Raw genomic sequence first — 23,265 nt, forward strand, 5'->3', positions numbered from 1 at the left:
AATCTAATGCCTAATAACTTACAGTCACAGAATGGAAAATTGGCATTTTGAAGGCAACTGATCTACTGTTTACTATTCTTCACAGTTCAAGAAGAGTCTCACATACACACAAAAAAGATTACTATCAGAAATAGGACGACATCACCTGCAACAGTTCTCTTGCTAGATAGGCAAGATCTGTAGAAAGCATTCAAAATAAGCAAACAAAACCAATACAAATAAGTTACTCTTTACTCCAAGTCCTTACCAATTTTACTTTAGAGGCCAGGCTCTCCGGTAGTTTTGATCGCAGCTGATTTGTTTCTTTGAACGTAGCTGGAAATCCACTAAGGAAGGCCAAGTCTTGGATTAACACTAGACCTGGAACTTCTTTGTCTGTAGTCTAAAAACAAGAAAATAGGGTACAAAGGCAGTTCTATTTTTTTTAACCATCTATAGTAATTTACATCATTCGTTCAACCCTTCAGCAGCTGATAGATTTAATAGCATATAGTTTGTCATTTAACTTAAAGTGCAAAATTGAAATAAGGGTAATTTTAAAACATTTTTCACTTCTTACTATATGTGAGTTATGGAGAGAGAATAGCACAGAAACACTTCCTAAAAACACACAAAGTTTAAGATACACAAAAGCAAAAAGAATTAATAACTTTTGAAAGTACATACCAAGTAACCCCTCCATACTATATGCTTGCTGTTGTCTTTCAACATTCCAGAATGGGCAGCTTCAGCTAGGACAAATAAAATGCATTGGCAATCAAAAACGGGAAGTCATTTCTTTTCTATACTGCAGTAACTAAAGTACATTTTTCTAAACTGAAAATTCAGAATGCTTAAGGAGTGAAGATTTATCTTTATACTTGGCAAATAATTCTTCGTGACAAGACAAACACTAGTGAAGTCTGGGCAAGTGGGTGATAGTGGGTTGGGCTATCTTTAAAGTACATCTTTAAATAAGAAGCCTATGCCTGTTCTAAGACCCTACTTACGTGTGTTGAACATACAGATAATTTAAGGTGTGCAATCATTTAAGGAAGGGCAGAATGTTGTTGCACAACATTCAGCCTATATACTACAGCAATTAAAAGAAAAATTTCTAAATCTAATCCTCAGTCTTGTGAGATTATCAATGCAACACTGATTCTCAGATAACAGGTTTGTTTTTGCAATAGTACTTTAAAGCACAGAACTGTTTAATCTTTCTTAATCAGCTGTTTGGTAGGTAAGAGCCACTATCTCTGATGTCATCATTTAGAGGATGAGACTAAGGGGGAGAGACTAAGTGACTTGCTAAAGACAAAAAGAAAAGTGGCAGAGTCAGCAATGAAAGAAAACCAAAATAAAAACTCTGGAAAACCATCTGGAATCTGACAAACAGACTCTTACCATCCTTAGGGTTATCAAAAACAATCACTGTCACGTTGGTGGAAGGATTTTTTGGTTTTGCTACAAAGAACATATTATTAGCAGCTTGTAAAGTAGGATGAATGGACAGGAGGTCTTTCAGTGTGATGTTGGTCAGCAGTGCAGGATCCAGAACAAGCATTGGCACTTTAACGCAGTGTGTCAACAAACATTCCAGTTGCTTCTCACTACAGAAAAATAACAAAGGTATATTTAACACCAACATAAAATTTACAAAATAGATCAACATCAGGTGCAACAAAAGATGGTTTTGTAAAATCTGAACAATTATTTCCTGAAGTCTGTTGGAGGAAGGAGGGAACAATTAAAGAGTATGCTTATTTTGCAGAAGACATGCATCCCACTGCTACAGTTTATTGCATTTCCATAACTCATTCTCCCATCCCTTGCCCCCTCCACCAAATACATCTTTTCTTACTCATGGTGTTGTTTTCTTGTTGTTTGTTTTTGTTTGTTTGTTTTTTAAGATTTTGAAGATTTTTCAGATTTCAAAGTTTGCTGAGATTCAAAGCAGATAAGACCTTATAAAGATCTCTAAACAGCAGAACAACCAAGCCAAATGAAGAATGAGACAAAGCAGGCCCTGCTGCTTCCTGGCAGCACTCAGATTCAAGAGCCTTGGCCCCTCACAAATAAGTACTTGCAGTGCTATGTACACAAATGAAAGGCGAAGACACAGTTGAAAAAAAAATAATCTTAATGTTATTGAATTGTAAAGCTCCAAATATATATACATTAAAAATCCTCACGCAGAATATGAACTATGTCTACCCAATGACAAGCATATGGTTTTTGAACTTCAAAATTGTCCAACTAAGGAGCTCATATTTGTCACTATCACATTACTGTTATTTAGCATGTATATTATCAAGCTGTCGACCTCTTGGAACTGCATAGAAGGAAAGCATGCTCAGGCTGTAGAAAAATAAACAGTACCCCCTGCCAGCATTTTTCTTTCAGCTGAAAGTGAGTAGACCATAATTTATTTCAATTTACAGCCAATACAAAAAATAAAATAAAAATAAAATAACATCTTACCTCTTCTTGGTTGGTTCTGTTGCATTCTTTCCAAGGATTTCCCTATTACAAAATTAAAACAACTACATTAAATAACACTAAGTTGACTATAAAGAATTTAATCTAATTTCAGAGCTCTAATCGAGTCAGGGACATGTTGTGAAAGCACAGATAGCCCAGCCATAAAAGTGCCAAGGACTGGCCTGTGGCCTACTTTAGGAGAGAGCAGGCTGACGTGCTTACCCACTGTTCACCCATGTGCAGCAGAACTCAAAAAATTCTTGGCTGTGCTGGATCTGCAGCAGAGACACTCTGCCAACAAGATTTTTAGGGCTTATTACTACATTATTTAATTAAACTGCTGTTTATAGGAAAAGCAACAATAATAAACCAGGCTGAAGTGAGCTAAAACAAGACTGAATTCACTGCTTTGGTGAACATGTGCGTCCTGGTAAGTTCTACCATGCACTGGCCACATGCAAAAGAAAAAAATAACATCATAATGTGATCACAAGGGCAGCTCCTACACACACTATCCATCAAGTTACTCTCTCCTTCTGAAGAATAAAGCATCTGGACAGTGACTAGTTTGATTCAGGTGGATCAACAAAAAAGTCGCAATTTACTAAGTTTAAGTCTGCAGTACTTAATACATACTCATTAGCAGAGATTTGCAGATTCTTTGCCTTTGTCTTCTGCAGTTACCTTGATTTCAAGAAATAACTTTTTCTAACTGTGCTAAACAATTCAATAATACACCAGGAAAAAAAAAAAACAACCAACATTACATAAAAGGGAAACTGATTGTCCCTTTAGATGCTGAAGCTGATACTGACTTGAACCTTACTCCTGAGTTTGACGCACTTTCCAAATCAGCATTATGGAGGAACACAATGTGTGTTTTCCTCTTAGTAAAACAGGGAACTACAGCATCTCTCTGCCCATTAGTATCATTGAGCTGAAAATACAAATGTTTGCATAATAAATACAGAATCTCTTCAGAGCAGAGGCCGTGTCTACCTTTAAGGTGTTTAAACAATGTATTTTACTGTGAAAGTAGCAACTTCATTTGTGAAAGATACCTAATTGCAAGTCACAACATGCCAAAATTCAGGTCCATCTTAAACTCACTTGTGAATTTCAGATTATTCTCAATTAAAATATTATGTTCAATATTTAAAATATGTCCTTGTTCTTTCATTTAGTATTTTTCTGGTTCAAACAGAACACATTACCACAGAGTTGTCTATAAAGAACTAAATAAATGGTTACAATGCCCAGACAATGGTAATGCAAAATGCTTGTCTTTGTTAAACACAAAGCCACATATTACTGGAAGCCCTTAGATCAGTAGTTTTACAGGCCAGAGTAGCACAATCACTACATCTTCCTCCTTATTGCCTTAGTTAGAAGGCTGAAAAATATGTTTCTAATGCGTATGAATGATATTCCTCAGTTTCTATGTTTGGAGACTACAAATCAAATTTTAAGAAGGAGCCTTTAGAAAAACATATTTTATTAAGCCCAGTGCAAGCAAAAATTTAATGTATAGTTTTATGATTGTTTTATTATTTGCAAGCAGTTACAGAAATCAATACAAAATGACCTGTACACAAAGCACAGTTTTCTGAATAGCATTTTACAAATTCAAGATAAAACAGCTTTAATTACTTCAAATTATTATGCTCTGTATTTTAAGCAGCTTCCTGATTAGGCACTGTTTCCCAGTTAAATGTAGAACTTAAAGAAGGATTTGAGAATAATCAAAACAAAGAAAAACTTGCTTTGAGCAACATGGGAAAAAAGAAAGAGGGCTAGTACATCAGATTGCTGTTTTCAGTAGGATTGAAAAAAATACATATGATTATTACCTCATTATTTTCTGTTCTTCCTCCATCTGTTCTCTGACCTGTTGCAGTTCTTTGATCAGTTCAACATCTGTGCCATTCACCCAGGTGTATACCACATCAATTGGCATGGGTAAACAAAGCCTACATAATTCAGATGAAAGCTACATGAGCTGTTTAATATTACATTACAAGCGTCTGTGGCATCCTACAATAGCAGTTGCTGTCAAACAACAAAATTACTTCGTGTCTGAGCTGCAAACAAGACAAAGAAAAAAAGCATCCCTTCAGCTAAATATATATCACCCCTCAATTATAAACGAGCCTTTGGCAAAACAGCCAGACAAAATCTAAAAAGGATATAGAACAGGCATAACGACTCAGTAACTAAAGAAATCTGAAATTTATGCTCTAGACTTCAGTGACATGTTAACTTATAACCCAACTCCCGACAGCCCATTAAATATTTCTCAAGCCAGTACCAGCGTCATTAAGGCACATCCTTAATGCACCAGCTGCTAAAATTAGACAGGACAGCATGAAATATAAAGTCTTAAATTGTTTGTGGTTTCAGGTAATTTCCCAGAGGGAGTAAGATCTCACAAGTACCAGGTCTTTATCTTAGAACACCTTTTAGATCTTCTGCTTGGGATTTCACCAGCTAACAACCTCAGCAGGCTGTACGACTTCAGATACCAGAAACAGCAATCAAATCTATGCCCAACACAATTTAATACTGTGAAATTGTAGCTGACTGCTTACAGTTGTCCCAGCATACTTAATGCAGAAGCAGCAAAGAAAGGTTTCTGAGTACCTTTCTTCTATTTGCTGATGGTTATCTCTACTCTGAGGCCCACACCTTTGTTTCTGCAGGTGCTCCAGGCTGCTGCCAGAGATAAACCCTTCAGCCCCACACAACAGGTGGCAGCCACAACTGTAACTTCAGAAGCTCCAGTATCAAGCTACTCGCTAATATCTTCCTAAACTGTAGATGGCCTTCGCAGACTTCAGCAAAATGCAACAATCCAATCGCTTGCCAAGCATATTAAGTTGTACTTAATAAGTTTAGATCCTCAGAATTTAATCTCTCTCTCTCGCTCTGATGTCTTTGTTTCCATGAAAGATAAGTGAAGACATAGCTAGGAGAAAAGCAGAATTTGGATAGCATTCCAACGCTAAGATCTACGGGACCAAGCAATGAAGTACCCAAGGAAAGGTGTTCCTTCCCACTCAATGCACCCTTCAGACAACATGCAAAGAGAGACACGGTGAGCATCTCTTCCATCTTCCCTCTGACTCTCAAGCTCAGTGAAGGAAGCTTTAGGTTAGATAAAAGGCAAAAATCTTTTACAGTGAGGGTGGTGAGGAACAGGTTGCCCAGAGATGTGGTTAATGCCGTGTCCCTGGAGACTTTCATGGCAAGGCTGGATCATGCCAAATGAGGCCCTGAGCAACCTGATCTAGCTGGGGTGTCCCTGTTCATTTCAGGGGAGCTGAACTAGATGGCCTTCAGAAGTCCCTTCCAACTCTAAGGATTCTATGATACCTAAAGGATGCTGGAGGGCCATTCTAAAGACAATCTGAATACCCAGCAAGAGGAGACAGAGCAACCTCTGGTTCATTAACAGGCACACCTCTGCATAGATTTTGTCTAGCAGCAGAAATTCAATGGCAGGAGCTCCGTCAGCTTTTCTGCACTTGTTGTGATCAATTAAACTATTGGCTTGGCAATGCCTTGACTTCTACAGCTAGGAGGAGCATTTCATATCTGACTTAAGTCAGCTGATTTCAGAAGCACAACCCTCAGTCTTCCAGGCAAAGTGCAGAGTTTATTTACGCAGGCTTCACTTAAGAACATAAAATGTGGAGAAGGAAAGACTGAATTCCAACTTGTTCTATGGTGTGATGCAATTTTAGCACTATTTACACACCTGTGAAACCCTTTCCAACTTATCATTTGCTAATAGCATATTTCTGTACAACAGTAAATATAACTATATAATTCTCTGAATAACAGCTCTGAATTAACCCTTGTGTGGTAAGCTCATTCTTCATTAGCAATGGCTACAGAGATAATTTTTAAAAAGCTACCAAAATAAATGATTTGCTTGCAGATCCATTAGTTTATTTGTTTACAATTTGTCTGAATACTTAGGAAAAATTTCTTAATGCATTTTAAAACGGTTAGCATACATTTTTGAGAAAAGTAGTGGCTATCAGACATAATAATAAAAAATACACATAATTAATTTGTTGCTCCTAATTTACAGTGGCCCCAATTAGGATCAGTAACAGTGCAATGAATTCATCTTCTCAAAGCTTTCTGATTTATTTCAATGCCTCTAAACAGAAAAAAAACATTGAGACTGAGGATTTTTATCTTTTTCAGATCATCCCTTACACTTTCCCTTTCCCAAAATGTCCCTATTTCTACACACAAATCAAAAAGCATAACTAGGATCTGAAGATGAAGCCAGAGCAGTCATCTCTTGCTGTAGGAACAGGAGACTCACTGTGTGCTGTCTGCAGGTCTGTGCACCTGCCAGGACACATTTTCCATCCCAGTGATGTCTGCATATGTGGGAGAGCCATGCTTGCAGCAGAGATTAGAGCCAGAAGACAAAGCCTCATTGTCTCAGTGTCTGCAGTTGCTAAAGAGTACAGCAGCCTCTGGATCCCTCCCAGGCCACCATATTGTGATCTCAATCCTTGCAGAACCTCTTTTAAGAACAAGTACAGTCCAACTACGCCCTTAAGCTCTCCACTGTAAGAGCTGACTTCTGTGAAAGTTGACTAAGGAATGCGTTACACATCCAAAATGAAATATAACAATACAGCCTAGAAATGGAAGTTAACTATTTCTACACCATGACAGTACAATCTTATAAAAGCATTAATTACTTAGCACAAAGGCAGCATTTTAGTACAGACAATCACACATTCACTTCAACTCTGCAGAAAGATATATACACAAAGCTAATGATCTATATGAGTTGTATCACTGTCTTCGCCTGCCTTTCTTTGGTAATTAGGGGAGGGAAGTCAGATGAGGTTATAGAAGTGAGTAGTATTCACAAATACAATGTAACACACATTTAAGGAGTTATCCTGCACCTACCCACTCAAGCATGACAAACTGATCTGATCATTTCTGCTGTCCCATGATTCAACAAACCTCAATGCAGATTAAACATCTGCTTTCAGGGCTTTTTCCAGTCAAGTGCATCAGTGCTTCAAGATTCATATGACAACTTGTTAGTAGCTTCTTCCACCTACCAATTCACAGTCCATTGACTTCCTGAGCAACAGATCCCATGACTACTCAGACACAAACTCAGAAACCACAAGAAGCTACTTAGCAGTTAGCAAAACTGATGCAAATGACCCATCTGACTTGGCTTCCAATTTGCTGTGGGTGACTTCAATGTATTCACCTTTAAAATGCTGCTTCTTGTTAGCATTGTGACTTTTCTACTAAATAATATCCCTTTTTTGAGACGTCATGGAAAACTCAAAATAAGTTTGTATCTTAATATGGAAAATATATCATATTTCCCCTTCACTGTTAATATTATTGTCATTTTGCTGTTTCCTTACAGACTGGATGAATTAAATGTATTTAAGATTTATATATCTATGATTAGAAATTCCAAATTCCAGACTTTCACAACGGGATATTAAGCACTAACTCACAATTTTGGAACCTCTCTGTTAGTAATTCATTACTCATACAATTGCCCATACAAAAAGTCATACTCAACAGTTACTTTCTTTATCTAATTTGATATAAATATTTGAGAAATCATTCAACAGTAAAACATGCAATATTCCAACTGCAAATAAAGCTCACCGATTCTGAAACGATTTGCCCGCAACGTTGTCTCTGTATGAATCGAACATAACATGATACTGATCTCTACTCCACTCCAGCACAACCTGTAAAGAAAAAAAAATATAAGCAACTATACGCCACCAACTTCTAAAATTAGGCACTTATTTCTGAAATGCTCAAGCATGACCATTTTCATTCAAGCTAATCTCTGTATTAATGCATGTGACCAGAAACGAATCCAACCTAAGTTATTACGTTGAGGTAGGAATCAGGTGCAGAACTTGTGGCACGCTTGATTTAAAACAAGCTTAGTTTTTATTCCTGCAAGGAAGGGCTTCACGTTTTTTGGATGTAGCTTTTAAGTCACTATTTGTTTTGATCACCTCCGCCTTGCCTCTTACCATTTCAAAACACAGCAATTTCTCAAAACTGAGATCTTAAAGCAAATACGATTCAAAGCAAGCAAGAGCCACTTCCTCACCTTGCACAAATTTCATGGTCTTCCTTTCTATTCTCATACCTCTGAAATCTGACCTTTGAAAACAAGCAGTCAGGCCAGGACACATCAAATTATGCATATTAACCCAGGCGCAAACCAAGTCAGTCGCTTTGCAGGTGACGGCTCACACAGCAGCCCAGCTCATGCAGCAGCTCAGTGTTTCTGCAGGCTGCAAACTTCCCTCCCCCCTTTAACTTGACACTGGATTTCACCCAGCCCTGTGAGCCAGTGAGCTAAGTCTTGGAGACGGACCACTACTTTGAGATTGAAAAATAAATGAATTTAAAAAATAAAGATTTTACTCTGAAACAAACTTACTACGATATCTTTTGCAGCAGAAGATTAACTTTAAAAACCACAGTATCATCTCACAGTGTTTACAAGAGATAAAAGGGTAGGGGCTTATTTTATCTAATAACATACCTACAGATATGTACTGAGGGGGAGGATGGAACACCACCAGATGATAGTATTACTTTGCAGTACATGCCTGGATTCAAGTAGCACTGCTCCTTATTTCTTGTGGCAACTATGAAACACACCATTTCTCTAAAATAGCACTGAAACCCATAATTTTTGAGGCTGCATCCCTCCATTTTAAGAAGACCAGTCTCTATACCCTTATGCCTGCTCAAGTAAATTAAAGAGTTCTAAAGCATACACAGGACAGGGAAGCCTCATCATGTGTCAGTGACAATCAAAATTATTTCCAAAGCTGCACACGGTCTCCCTGCAATCACAATCACCTCTGTACAATCTCGTTCCTCCTAGACAAAGGACATGTGATTTGCAAGTTGAGCAAAAATATCTACTTCCTTAAATACCGAAAACATTATTACACTTCTTCACACTCAAGTCATTATGTCCTTTTGCGAAATAATTAGTTTAAAACCATACACACTGAAAGCTGTCTAGACATAAACATTTGTAATCATGGTTAATTATGAATTGATGCACACTGACCTGCTCCTGGAAGAAGTACAGAAGTATTTGAGTAAAATAATGTTTTGTTGTACTGCTCTCCACTAGAGTGACATTAACCATTCCAACATTTATTTTGTCTGTTTGTGCAACTATACTAAGAAAGAACCATAGCAGCTCTCTTTAGATAGACGTCTATTAAGATGTTACCTATTTCCCATCTGATACATTCTTTTTTTCTACTGTTTGTTTTGCACTCTGTTAGCACCTTAAGGCCTCCTTGCTTCAACTTTACGTACAGATATATAAAACCACTAAGGAATAACATCACCAAAAAAAAAAGAAGAGAAAAATGAAGATACCCCCAATTAGGAGATACTGTATCAGCTGTGTGATAACAATGGCTCCCTTGTTCTAACTGAAAAACATTTTACAAGGCTGAGTGATCAATGGAAGGTCAGCTACAAGTTGTTTGTAGGCGAACTGTCGTGAAACTCCAAAGTTTAACTTATGACCAGGCTACAGCATTGGCTGAGGCCTGGCTATCCTGTACACTGTAGCTCCCAAATCATGCTTAAATGCACTGTTATTTCCCTGGGCTAACCTTTTTCTTGAAATGATGCTCTTTTTCATCTTTGAGGCTGTTATGATATTATTCCAATCTCAGTGTTTTTTCTGTCATCATTTACTTTTAAAGTGCAGCGGAAAAAAAAGGAACTACATGCTCTGCTCAGATAACAGGGTCTGAAACATATTGCCCTTGAGAAGTCCCACAGAATGTTAAAAACAGTTCATCTGATAATTACTAGAAAGATGTCTCGGTTTCATGCATAAAATTCTTACATATATTGTAGTAGGTACTGCCTAGCAGACCATACTAAAGAACAGAAATGCTTTCTATTCTTTGTATGGTTACCAGAAGAGGTCTAATAGTGTTTTACTCTCAGAAGCTCAGTCTACCAAATCCTTTAACTACCACTATTTGCCAAAACAGGAACACTTTAAAACATAAATAGCAAAATGCATGCAAACATCTCTTACTGACTTTTGTATTAAAAATGACAACAAAACATATTGTGGTTTTGATGGTTTTTTTTTTTGGTTTTTTTTTTTTTTTTTTTGTATTTGTGCCGATGTTCGGTTTGTTATTTTTGGGGGACAGGAGTAGGAATGCATTTGCAGAGTCCCATTAGAAGAATTCTGGTCAGCTGGCTTTTTTTTCCTTAACTTACAGTTTTGAAAATTTATGTACATGTATTTGCCAGTGATTTGTTTGTTGCCTAAATAGTACCTAAGATTTCTAAATAGTTCTGATAGTAACATAGCTGGAAGTAGAAAGCTAAGATTTGGGAGGAAAACATCTAATTAGTGGGTTTGATACTCAGCAAGGTCAGCCATAACTTGGACAAGGACTGAAGCAGTTCTCAGAAACGCTAGCTTGTCTGGAGTCCTCATTCTAAAGAAAATCAAAGGCTTATTCAGAGTTTAACAGCACCAAGAGATATATCTCAATCAGCTTCAATACCAATTTGACAATTATAAACAAATGGATGGCTGAAAGTATCACATCATTAACTCACACCTGGTTACAAAGCCTTTCAGGAATTTCTGAAGGCTGCAAGACGGCAGGCAGGGAGCACGGCCAGACAAGACTGCAAGTTCTGACCGAAACTGATCTTCTGACTGTGTGCCACTGCAGACTTTCAGATAACACTGGCTCTTCTCTTTTCTGAAGTGTGAAAGAGTGGATCAAAACAAAACAGGTGATAAAAAGGAGAACCCAACAAACACACAACAACGAGAGAGGGTTCCTTCAGAAATCTTGGAATCAGGAAATACCAGTCTGCTTGCATGTGACACTGACCAAGTAAGTTGCATCCCATCGCTTACAAAATTGTACTGAATAGCAAGCGGTGTAACACAGTCCAGTGCAGGCTATATTTAACTCCTTAATCTCTGGAAGGGAGAAGGACCCCGTCGCTCCTGGTTGCCACGTGAAGGCTGTGGAAGAGTCCCACCAGCCCGCCCAAAACCAGAATAACAGCACTGACAAACCCCAGAAGGGCAGTGCAAACAGTGGCACAGGTCACGACAGCACACACCTGGGGCGCACAGCCTATTCCCAGCTCCTCTGTGCCGGAGCAAGCCGGGACTGCTAAAAACAATCTATCAACCTCCTCCGGATCACTCAAAACTCGTATCTGGAAGCGGCCGGGGAGCGGCACGACTCCGCGAGGGCGGATTTCGCACCCAGCAGCGCCAACAAGTGCGAGCAGCTTATATCGGGCTTGGGGACGGATTGCCCCCACGAGCTGCAGCCGCTTTTCCCTTCCACCGCTGCCACTCCAAACGAGCTCGGAGCACTGGGCATAGTACGCTTCCCATGGAGCCCCGCTCCCCCGGAGGCGGCGCCCAGCCCAAAGGAGCTGCAGCGCGCCGCCAGCCCAGCCGCACGGAGGAAGGGAACGCGGGAAGGGGCTGCCACGCCGTACTGACCTCCCCGAACTGCAGGGCGGAGACGATCATGAGGACGAGGCCACCGAGGCAGAGGCAGGGCCCATAGCGGTGAGACAGGCAGGTGTAGGTCTGGCGCTGCAGTAGCTTTAGCAGCATGGCCCGCCGGCCGCCACCGCCGCCGCAGCCACCCGGCCAGGCGCGGCCCTGCGCGGTGCGGCCCGGCGCGGCCCGCCTCAGCGCGCTGCCATGCGCCGGGCCGGGCGGGCGGGTCCCGCCGCCGCCGATGGTCCCGCACCGCTTCCGGCAGCGCTACGGCGCCACCTGGCGGCGGGATCGGGAGAGCGGAGCAGGGATCACCGCTGACAAACGTCTCATCAGCACTTCTGGTCACCAGAGCCAAGGAAGGATGCAGTCGGCATTCAAGAGACTCTTTTTTTTTGCCCTGCCCAGAGCAACAGAGCCTGACCGTTTCCAGAAGTTTGTCCTGGTGTGTTTACGTGGCTGTGCTGTGGGAGGACTGCACGCAGCTATAATTCTTCAGGATGATGTCATAGCGTCATGGAATCATTGAGGTTGGAAAAGGCCACTAAGATCATCTATCCCAACCGTTAACCTGTCAGCCCCATGCCCACTGCCCACGTCCCTCAGTGCCACATCCACAAGGTTCTGGAACACCACAAGGGATGGTGGCTGCAACACCTCCCTGGGCAGCCTGTGCCACTGCAGCACCACTCTTTCTGACAATAAATTTTTCTTCATATCCAACCTGTAACTCCTCTGACTCAACTTAATGTCATTACCTCTGTCTTATCACTGTTAGCTGGCAGAAAAGGCCAACCCCCATCTCACCACATCCTCCTTTCAGGTCACTGTAGAGAGCTATGAGGTCTCCCCTGAGCCTCCCCTTCTTCAGACTGAACAATCCCAGTTCCTTCAGCAGCTTCTCATAAGACTTGTGCTCCAGACCCCTCAGAGCTCCATTGCCCTTCTCCAAACAGTCCAAAGCCTCAATGTTTTATTGGAAAGGTAAAAAAATTATTCTCGTTTACATTCAGAGCTTCACAGGTCACCACATAGTGCTGTGCACCACATCCTTACTGCATGTTATAAAGTTAATTAAATATATTGTGCCCTCCATGGTAACTCATTCTTTCAGTGTCACCATGAACAATCTTCCAATCAAGATTTCATCACTATGTTGCACTGCCAACATTTTCTCCTCATAAGTGTGGTCTTTCCTCATTGTGCTGAAGTACTGCTCTGGAGGAAAGTAATCTTTAGTGACTTGCTGGTACCTCCCTCACCTCTACCACCAGTTCAAGCACAGAGCTATTATTACTGGTAGGGAACACCTCACTGACACTGACTGCAGCATTACAGCAGCAGTGCGAGTGATGGTCTGGGTTTCTGGGTGAGCAAACTGAGGTTTTCCTTGAGAATTCAGCCATGCATGCTGGTTATGAAAACAAAAACATTCATTCCGGTCAATAATAAGAACATAAATACAGAAATTGACTAAAATGTGCTTAAGATATCAAGCCAGGATATAAATTGTACAGGTCATGCACAAATGATGGTGGAATTGTGTCTGCTTTTGTAAAATACTCGTGTTCAAGTAATATGAATCTGAACTGAAACAAATGCGAAAAGAAAAGAAAAGAAAAGAAAAGAAAAGAAAAGAAAAGAAAAGAAAAGAAAAGAAAAGAAAAGAAAAGAAAAGAGAAGAAAAGAGAAGAAAAGAGAAGAAAAGAGAAGAAAAGAGAAGAAAAGAGAAGAAAAGAGAAGAAAAGAAAAGAAAAGAAAAGAAAAGAAAAGAAAAGAAAAGAAAAGAAAAGAAAAGAAAAGAAAAGAAAAGAAAAGAAAAGAAAAGAAAAGAAAAGAAAAGAAAAAGAGAAGAAAAGAGAAGAAAAGAAAAGAAAAGAGAAGAAAAGAAAAGAAAAGAAAAGAAAAGAAAAGAAAAGAAAAGAAAAGAAAAGAAAAGAAAAGAAATCAGATTCTGCCTTCTGATGAGACACTAAAAGGGTTCAGTATGTTCACATCATATCAATGAAGATCAGAATGTAACTTAAGCTGAATTCTGTGATGCCTCCGCATGAAATAGAAAGAAAAAGATAAAAAGAAAAAAAAATAGAGGAGGAAAAATGAATAGTAATAATAAAAAGAAACTAGGAAATCCATCTTCATTAAAAAATCAGATATCAGGTCAGGGACCACACAACAGTTAGTCTGGCTTTATTAGCATGTTTCTAAAGGGGAAGGGATTGGGTCAAATTCTTTTTCACATTTTATCTAATTTATTGCTTAAGTAGTTGTCCAGGTGACTATCTTGTTATTTTTGTCCATCGATGGCTTACACAACTTTCTTATTTTTCTCCAGTTGCTCTACCAGATTAACCTATATATTCTGCTTGGAGCAATGAATTCCACTAGGTGTCAGGATAACTGAAAATTACAGGCTGCAACTATAATTAAGCAAATACTTAAAGGCCTTGCCAAATCACTACCTATGTAAACCCATGGACTCTTAGAATAATTCAGATAACTGTACTTGTATTCTTACTAATTTGAAGATGCACATAGCAGCACTTTAAGCAAAGCCACACCTGTCACTGAATATGAAGTAACCTAAGTAAGTCAAATAATTGTAAAACATATTTCAGATTGTTTCTACCTCTCTGCAAGTTGCCTTCACTGTCTTCTATATCTTAGATCTCAGTAAGCTCTCTGAAGTCTATAGTTAGGCCTTCTTTTCAAGAGAGGAGTAAAACCTATTTAAAAAAAAAAAAAAAGTATTTACTGGTTCTTTTAAATGAGACTGGAGATCCTGTAAGCCTTGAATTGTTGCTACTCTTCCTCTTTGCTACCCTGGGAAAATAGCAATCTACTGCTCACCCTTTTGTTCTCTTAGAAAAGCTAAAGTATTGTGAAGTTATTTTTCCCCAGATCTTTACAGTTTCCTTTACTGGAAAGGGAGAAGAGTAAGAGCTTAATGTGTGAGGCAATAATGTAATTATCTGTTGTTGAGACAGAGGAACAAGAACAATCAACTTAAACTCTTAAGCATCTCTGTTAGCCAAGAATAATATTCACTGCACACTCCTCAAATCTTGCTCTAAAGAAAGGGTTAACATCCTCAAAGGCTTTCAGTGTTCATCACTGTATGATCTGTTCCACAGCAAGAATATATATTGTAGCATCTTTGTGAAGTAAATATTATCAAGCACAAAGGCAGAGATTAAATTCTGCAAGCTTCATGCCTTCTACTTTAGGACTAATTTTCCACAGTGCAGGAGCTAAGCAGCAGTACTCTGAAGACTCGGCATTGAGCTCTTAGACACTTCATTTACATTTGTGAATGCTCAGAACTTCTGAGTGGTGTGCCAAATCAGACAACAAAAATAAAGTACAGAATGGTGATGATTTACCCATACGAAGTTTGTGTGAAGTGATTTGGCCATCCTCATGTAAGTTTTGCATAATTGGCTAATTCATATTTGATTATTGTAATCAGGCACCCATCATTTCTATTCCTGCTCCACACACAGCAGGTCTCACAGCAGAAAAAAAATCTGCACAGTTGTGAACAGGTTCATCCAACACAATTGAAGAATGGAGGTGAGAAAAAGTAGCCAGATATTTCACCTTTAACTCTGTTGTAATGCACATGCTCAGGAATCATGTAACTTCTGAGTTTCTGCATTCTTAACCATGTTTCAATGTAGGTACTTTGTACAAATATTTTATTTCCTACGTAAGACTACGTTGTTAACACACAGAATAGCAGTGGGCTACATGAAACTTTAAACAGCCCTCATTCCACCTGCAGCCTTCCTCTACAGCTCCTCACCAAAGCATGTCAAGATTTCTCTGCTACAGTTGCATGTTCATTTACTATGTTAACGTACTTAAGGACCTGTTCCTCTAGGACGTTGTCTTTCCCTATGCTCCTGGAAATCAACAGAGGATGCTATAGAGGGGTAAGGCCTTAACAGCAGTCAAATCATACAGGTGAATATGTCATTATTTTGAAGAGCTGCATTATTACTTTCTCTGGAAAGGCGATGAGAGACAATAGCAGGGTGTTCTAGGTCTTCTCTCTGTTCTTCCCCCAAAATACATATTAATATACTAAATTTAATCATTTATGCTTCTGAAGCCCTCTTTAAAGCAGGAACCTTAGGCATATTGGGATAAGTAGTTCAGTGCAGCACAGTGAATTTACTAGTATTACTATCTAATACAGTGATAAAATCAACATCAATCATTCAGGACATTACAGAGTAAAGTAACACACACCAGTCTGTATTCTCTCATTCAGAAGGATCCCATTTTGACTCACTGTTTACAGAGATCTTTGTCTTTGATAAGACTCATTCCCACAGAGATCACCACCCAGAGATCAGCATCAAGGTCTAAAATAATCTTCCAGAAACAGATGTTGTACCTTGCAGTGAATTATCTCTGAATTAGTCTGTAGCTCCATGAGTGTATGCACTTTGTTTAACTGTACCTAGTGAGTTTTCAGTCAGTACTGAAAAAAAAAAAAAAAAAAAAAAAAAAAAAAAGTTTAAATTTGAAAATCATGCTGAGGAGAGGATGCATTGCTCTCTACAGCTACCTGAAAGGACACCGCAGCAAGGAGAGTGTTGATCTCTTTTCTCAGCTGACCAGTAATACTGATGCTATTGCACTTTTACTGAACAGGAGCAATTCTCCTATTTTTATTTCGTATTCTTTCTGATCTCATTAGAGTTGCTAGGAAAGGAAAGAGTCTTGTGCTGTGCCAGAGAAGTTTTAGACTGTGCATCAGGAAGAATTTCTTCATGGAGAAGAGTAGTTAGACATTGGTGTAGGCTGCACTGGGAAAAAAAAGAAATGGAGTCTTCATGCTTGGAGGTTTTTAAGAAACATCTACTTATGGGGGACATGGTCTAGGGATGGGACTCAGAAGGTCAGGTTGATGATTGGAATTAATGATCTTTAAGGTCTTTTCCAACCTAGATAATTCTGAGATTCTACAATCTTTTCTCCATTTTCCCTAAGAATTGAACGAACTTTTCCTCAATCCACATTTTCTCACTCAAATAAGACAAAATGTTGCTCTGCTCCTTGAAGTTACTGCAGTGCCCATGCCCAAGGTACAAAGCTGAGCATTCACTGATGTCTCATTATATTGATGCCATCGTACTTTTACAGAAGAGGAGCAATCCACCTATCTTTATTTCATATTCTTTCTAGTTTCATCAGAGTTGCTATGGGGCACAAATCTTTGTTATTGAAGAGCCACAGAGGATGTTGGCAGAGGCCAAATAGGGATGAAAAACAGAGTTTGTTACAACTGGAGGAAAAAAAAAAAAAAACATTCTCAAAAGGGATCTGACAAAACATTTAGGTTTTGTAAAATTACATTTTGTTTGTTAGATTTGTATCGACTTGAAACAAACAGTTCAGTCATAAAGAGGTTTCACAATGTTACCCTGAAGCGTTTGTATCTGATCTCTGTGGCTGTTATAGATATTCGTGTCAACAGACTCGAAAGAAAGAAGTTTATGGAAGGAGCAAACACTAAGGCCAACAATGTGCTGAGTGAGCTTGGTATAAACAGGAAGAAATAGTTGAAAATTCCAGATTTAGCAATATGCTGTGGTAGAGAAAGACCAATCAACATCCTGAAACTGAACAGAGATTTCAGTTCTGTATGAAAATGTATGAAGATGTATGAAAATAAGATCTGATTTTTTGAGAAAAAAATATTTTTAATAGTATTTCCAACACCAATCAAATCCACTCGGTTTAGAATCTGTTTTCTTTCATTCCTTTGCATCCTGACTGAACTCGAGGTGACGAATTTCATGACTTCCTCTTTAGCAAACAACTGTGTTCTAAGTCATAGTCAGTTACTGTACTCTGGTAAGAAACCTTCAAAGGCACTTCTCTCAGATGGCAAAGCCATGTAAAAAAGATGCCATTTTATTTTGAATGTCTGCCTTTCTCCCGGAAACATGTTCATTTTTTCCTAAAAATGCAATGTGAAATTAAAATGCTAGCTACAAATTCACACATTACCTGCTTCAGGATGTTGACTACTTCATTCAGAGCACAAAGCCACTGCAGAATGACTCATCTGCAGCTGAATAATCTTCTCTTGCTACTGGTATCCCACAGAAGTCTGCAGCTTGTGCTTTCTGGAAGCTAAGGTTTACCCTATTAATACCTTTGTTTTGAAAACCATCACTTTTAAAGCTGTACAGCAAAAATAGAGAGTAAATGAATTAAAAACATACCTTTTGAGAGTTAGTCTTCTCCAGAAATTCTGGACTAAAACTTACCCAATCTCAGTATTGTTGGGAAATATCAGTCCTACTGATCTATCAGTAGCCTGATAGGCTGATATCAGGCTACTGTCAGGTAGAAAACCGTACAACTGCAACTCAGGAGTTACCTCTCCTAGTTCTTAATGGACTTTGCAATAGTTTTGATGTGTCTGCTCTTTTTTGAGAGTGGAAAAGACTTTATCTGCTTTGTGGTTAGACATCTGGTTAGATATAGCAGTCTAGCTAACCATATAGGAAACCAGAACAAACTGAGCAATATATATTTTCTCATCTTCATTAGTACCTGACAACTATTTTAAAACATACTGCTTGTCTGAAATATTAATACAATATCATAAATGCCTCACAGCATAAGTGATTGCAGATACATGCTTTTATTACTAAGAAGGTTGCAGAACTTTGACATGTGACTGAGAATGAAGAGGTACCACAAGCCAGCCTGAACTCTTCATAAAGCCTACTGCAGAAGTCACAGGTAGTGTGTATCTGATTCCTCCTCTAAATGTCCAATTCTGGCACAACCTACGTCTGGCAACTTATTTGATTTTTTTTCCAGCCATTATCATCTTTACCATAGTGGTGCCCAGCTGCTGCGCAACTCTTGCACCCTCCTTATTCTATTTAACCATCCATTGCTTTTCTTTAGAAAAAGAAAGTCTGTGAATTCCAAAGGCTATGTTGTTGCTGCGGATCTCTCTAGATATCTGGACCTAGTTTCTTATATATAAGCCCCAGAAATAATCTCTAAGTTCAAAATGTGCAGGCCTTGTTTTTGTATTCAAAATATTTTAGAGCCTTTTGTTTCTCTTTTACTCCAGAAACACTCTCAAATTTAAGGAAAAGGTGAAACCACAAGGATATATACATATATATACATATATATATATATAAATGTTTCCAATTTTATTTGGGGTTTTTGAATGTCTGTGCATTACAGCCAGAGGATGCCTGGGACAGATCCTTTACTCACATTTTAAAAGTACATAAGTCAGAGAGAAATCACTTGGTTTTGCTGTAGTGTTTGTTAAAGGATTGTCATGTCTTGGTAATAATTTTTAAGCATTCAGTGGTCAAGGCTGCTGAGATGCTAACAGTTTTATTCCTTGTGCTTCTGCATAGTAAAAACCAAGATTTTGAAAATTAACCAAAGTACTTAGCTTCTCCTTTGTTCAAATTGTAGACTTCCATTGCTGCTATGTTCTCATTTCACTTGCTCTTACCTCTTCCAGCAACTTCTTTACCAAATTAGGAAGAAGCTATTGTAACAGTTCTCCACAGAATCTGTCTGAAAACTAACCAAAGTAATGGAGACCAACTTATCCAGGAAGGGAGTGACTTCTAAGAAGGTCTTTTGTGTTCCACATTGCTTTACAACAAATGATCTTGAAATTAAAAACTGTGGACAGTATTTTCTCATTTTTATTTAGATCTCCTTCAAAATCTAAGTTCAGCTATTTTCTCCCACACCTTTTTTTTTTTTTTTTTTTTTTTTTTTAATAATTTTCTTGTCTATGCAGCTTACACAATTTATTTAGGTTGCCATTTATGAGCTATGTAAAAACAGATGAAGGGGATGTATTCAGAACTTCTATCTTATTTCTTTGACTTATTCAACTACAGTAACCCGAATCTTTTGAGCTCGAGATCACTCTGATGTCTTCTACTTGCCCAAACACACTCATTTCCCAAGAACTTTAAAACATATTGCTTGTCTGAATAATAAGAGCACAGCAGCTGTGCATGCAGACTTCTCAGGCAGCGCAGAGTTTTAGATCACAAAGTGGAAGGACTAAAGAAATTGGTATCAAGGCCACATTGATGGAACAAAGACCTCAGCAATGTCTATTTCAGCTCCTCTCAGAGAAAACGAGGACTATTTACAAGCCAGTCCAAATCCCAAATACTAGAATGGATTCACAAGACAAAAAATGGCCTGCGTTTGACAGACGCAAATACCAGAGAAGTGATATGCAAGTATTCAACACTTTTTTTTTTTTATCAATAGTCTGGTTGAGATGTTTATACGGCTAGAAAATGTGATTGCCCAGCTGTTGCTTCAGTACCTGCCCCTTCAAACCAGCCCTTCCATCCAAGTTAGTTTTATCTATGCATGTTTCTGCTGGAAAGGGATTACCTTTCAACATTATTTTTTTTTTTTTTTGCCAGTGACAAATTAATAGTTTACATACCCACAAGGCAGTAAGTGTGCATTCAAGTAACAAGTACATTTTGGGGGATCAAAATACAGTTACGGACTTCAAGAGGAGCAGAATGAGAAGATGTTTAAAAATCAATATATAAAAGGCCTCAAATTGGAGATGCTGAGGTAAAATTTATTCTAGGACAAAGTATTTCAAAAAAGCAAAGAGTGCTACTTAGGTGATAGAACAAATAAATGAAGTTCTTACACTTTGCACTGAATATCCCTTATGCAATTTAGCTATTAGAAATTACTTGACTACTTGGAAGGTAATGTGATAAAGAAAATATTCTTCTACTTTTATTTATGTTCATTATAGATGTAAATATTCAATGAATATAAAACCAATGGAAAAAAGACTGCAAATGAAATAGAAGTAGATATACAACTACCAGCAGTGTGATCTATTTTAGATCTCTTACATGCTTTCAGCTCACACAAATATTTGCACACCCTGTCTTTATTTTTCTTGTAATTCTAATACAATATTACTCTGGCAAATGAAAATTTATACCAATGTTTTACATATGTTTAGGAAGTAATTCAATCATTTTGTTAAATCCAGAGCAGTAACATTAAAGACCATGTTCTCATGCTGGAGCTTTAACAAAATTTGTCCCAAGCACAATAAATCAAAATACATTCTCTGAAATACCACACTAATGTTATCAAACTCAGTAAATAAAATGTCTCCTCCTCAACTTTGTAAGTAATCTGTTTTTATTACTCCTTCCAACTGCTAATGATCTTGTAAAAAACTATGTAAAAATGCCACTGACAAAACCAATCCAAAGATCATCACTTACAAATACTGTGCTCTTACTACTTCCTGCAATAAATGTATCACATGAGCAATAATAAATGTTTACATAGCAACAAAGTGCCTTTGCTAGTGATCATCAAATAGCAAGCTGCCACCTGCTTTCAGACCAAACAATGCCCGAGCACTGCAAAAAGTCATGTGAAGAATTTAAGTACTTAACTCTCACTTGAGAGTGTGCTATTTGCCACTTACAGAAACATAGCCAGTATAGTTTTGCAGAACAGGGGATGAAATGTTCGACATTTTTCCAACAATGTCTCCTACACTGACACTTATGTGGTGTTGGATCTATAAAGAACCAAAATCATATACAGTTATTGATGAATATATATATATATTTCTGTAATTAAAGCAAACCTCAATACACTTCTGCAGTCTAATACATGGACAGTGTATTTCTGTTGTCTGACACATGCTCACTGTACCAGAGTCTGGATATAGTGCCTGAATAGTATTCTTTTGTTTCAAAGGACAAAACAAGGTTACCTGTCATAGAGGGTAACACCAAACTTAATAGCAGTGCATATTAAGGCAGGTGAAATATTAATTTCCACCCATTATTTTTTTGCATTTCTAACTTAAAAGGAAATAAACACATTGCAAGACAGTTTCTGCTACTTGCAATTACCGAGACAGATGAGCTATGGAAAGATTAACTGTGATTTATTTTATTTTATTAAGCCCTTGTTTTTCCTACATCTAAAACACCCCTCTTGCAGAGCAGTACTGAACTAGCCACCATGAAAATGGATGGGCTGTATTTTGTGTGTGTGAAAGTACTCCAGCAAAATCATGAAGTATGAGTGAATTATTAGACTCAAGTTACACCTTAAGAGTATGAGCAGTATGAGCTATTCCAAAAGGCACTCGATATGCCTTCAGCATATCCACAGGCTTGACTTTAGAGCAGTTTGTGCCATTACTTCTCTGTACTTACGCCCAGGTGTGCTGTCCTAAGTGTCTTGGTTCCTTGTGTCTCTGAAGGTTGGGGGAGTCCTGAGCTGCTGCCTTACGATGCTTTCAGTATAGGGAACTTCACAGAATCACAGAGTGGCCCAGATTGGAAGGGACCTCAAGGATCTTGAATCTTCAGCCCCCCTGCCAACATGCAGGGCCATCACCCTCCCGGTTTAATACTAGACCAGGCTGCCCCGGGGCCCCAGCCAACCTGGCCTTGAACACCTCTAGGGATGAGGCATCCACAGCCTTTCTGGTCAACTTCTACAGAATGTGGAACTCACATGAGATTTTCATGGAAGAGATGGGTTATGGAGCTACGGAACCACAGCACACACTGAGGTGGAAGGGACCCACAGTGACTGTTGAGTCCAGCTGCTGGCTCCTCACAGCACCACCCACACTCATCTTTGGGAACAGTGACTGTGCATACGGGTGTTAGTCCGGAATGCAGACAAACACGTACAGTCAAAGCAAACAGAAATAAACTTGAGTAGTTGTTCACAGCTTCAGCTTCAACCAAAGTGAGCACATGGAACAACGTGAACTGGGATTAAACCCTGCTCCCCTCTCAGCGTGTGAAAAAGTGAAACCTCAGACATGTGCCAAAGGAGGTCGCGCTGTGTGTCAGAGGCATTTTGAACGCGCGTGTGTGTGTGTGGGAGTGGGGGGGAGGGGGAGAAGAGGGCTTCAAACGCACACCGCAAAGCCCACGGCCTCCCGCCGGGCCCCAGCTGCCCACCGCCCCGCGCCGCCCGTTGGCCGCTGTCGGCCGTTAGCCGGGCGGGGCGGCACCGTCGGCGTGGAGCGCTGAGGAAAACGAAAGCGATAAGGGCAGGCTGCGAGCGGCGGGGAGGGGATCCCCGAGCGAACTGGAGGCGGAAAACACGCGTGAGGCGGGAGGGTGAGGCCGGCCCCAGGCGGCCTCGGTGACTCCCCGCGGCTGTGGGCT

The 23,265-nt window shown here is 39.2% G+C and overlaps 1 protein-coding gene across 1 annotated transcript in view; it reads right to left on the reverse strand.

Moving 5' to 3' along the window:
* Positions 1-12,154, reverse strand: part of GNPTAB (N-acetylglucosamine-1-phosphate transferase subunits alpha and beta) — a gene marked incomplete at both ends in the record, with an annotated part of 36,082 nt that extends 23,928 nt beyond the window's left edge. Inside the window, 7 exon segments of the mRNA XM_079532496.1 lie at positions 248-382; positions 667-731; positions 1,387-1,592; positions 2,464-2,505; positions 4,314-4,433; positions 8,140-8,225; positions 12,038-12,154. Coding sequence (XP_079388622.1) covers positions 248-382; positions 667-731; positions 1,387-1,592; positions 2,464-2,505; positions 4,314-4,433; positions 8,140-8,225; positions 12,038-12,154 — 771 coding nt within the window.
* Between the last annotated feature and the right edge of the window lie 11,111 nt (positions 12,155-23,265).

Source organism: Tetrao urogallus, assembly GCF_951394365.1.
Source record: "Tetrao urogallus genome assembly, chromosome: 1".
Lineage (NCBI taxonomy): Eukaryota > Metazoa > Chordata > Aves > Galliformes > Phasianidae > Tetrao > Tetrao urogallus.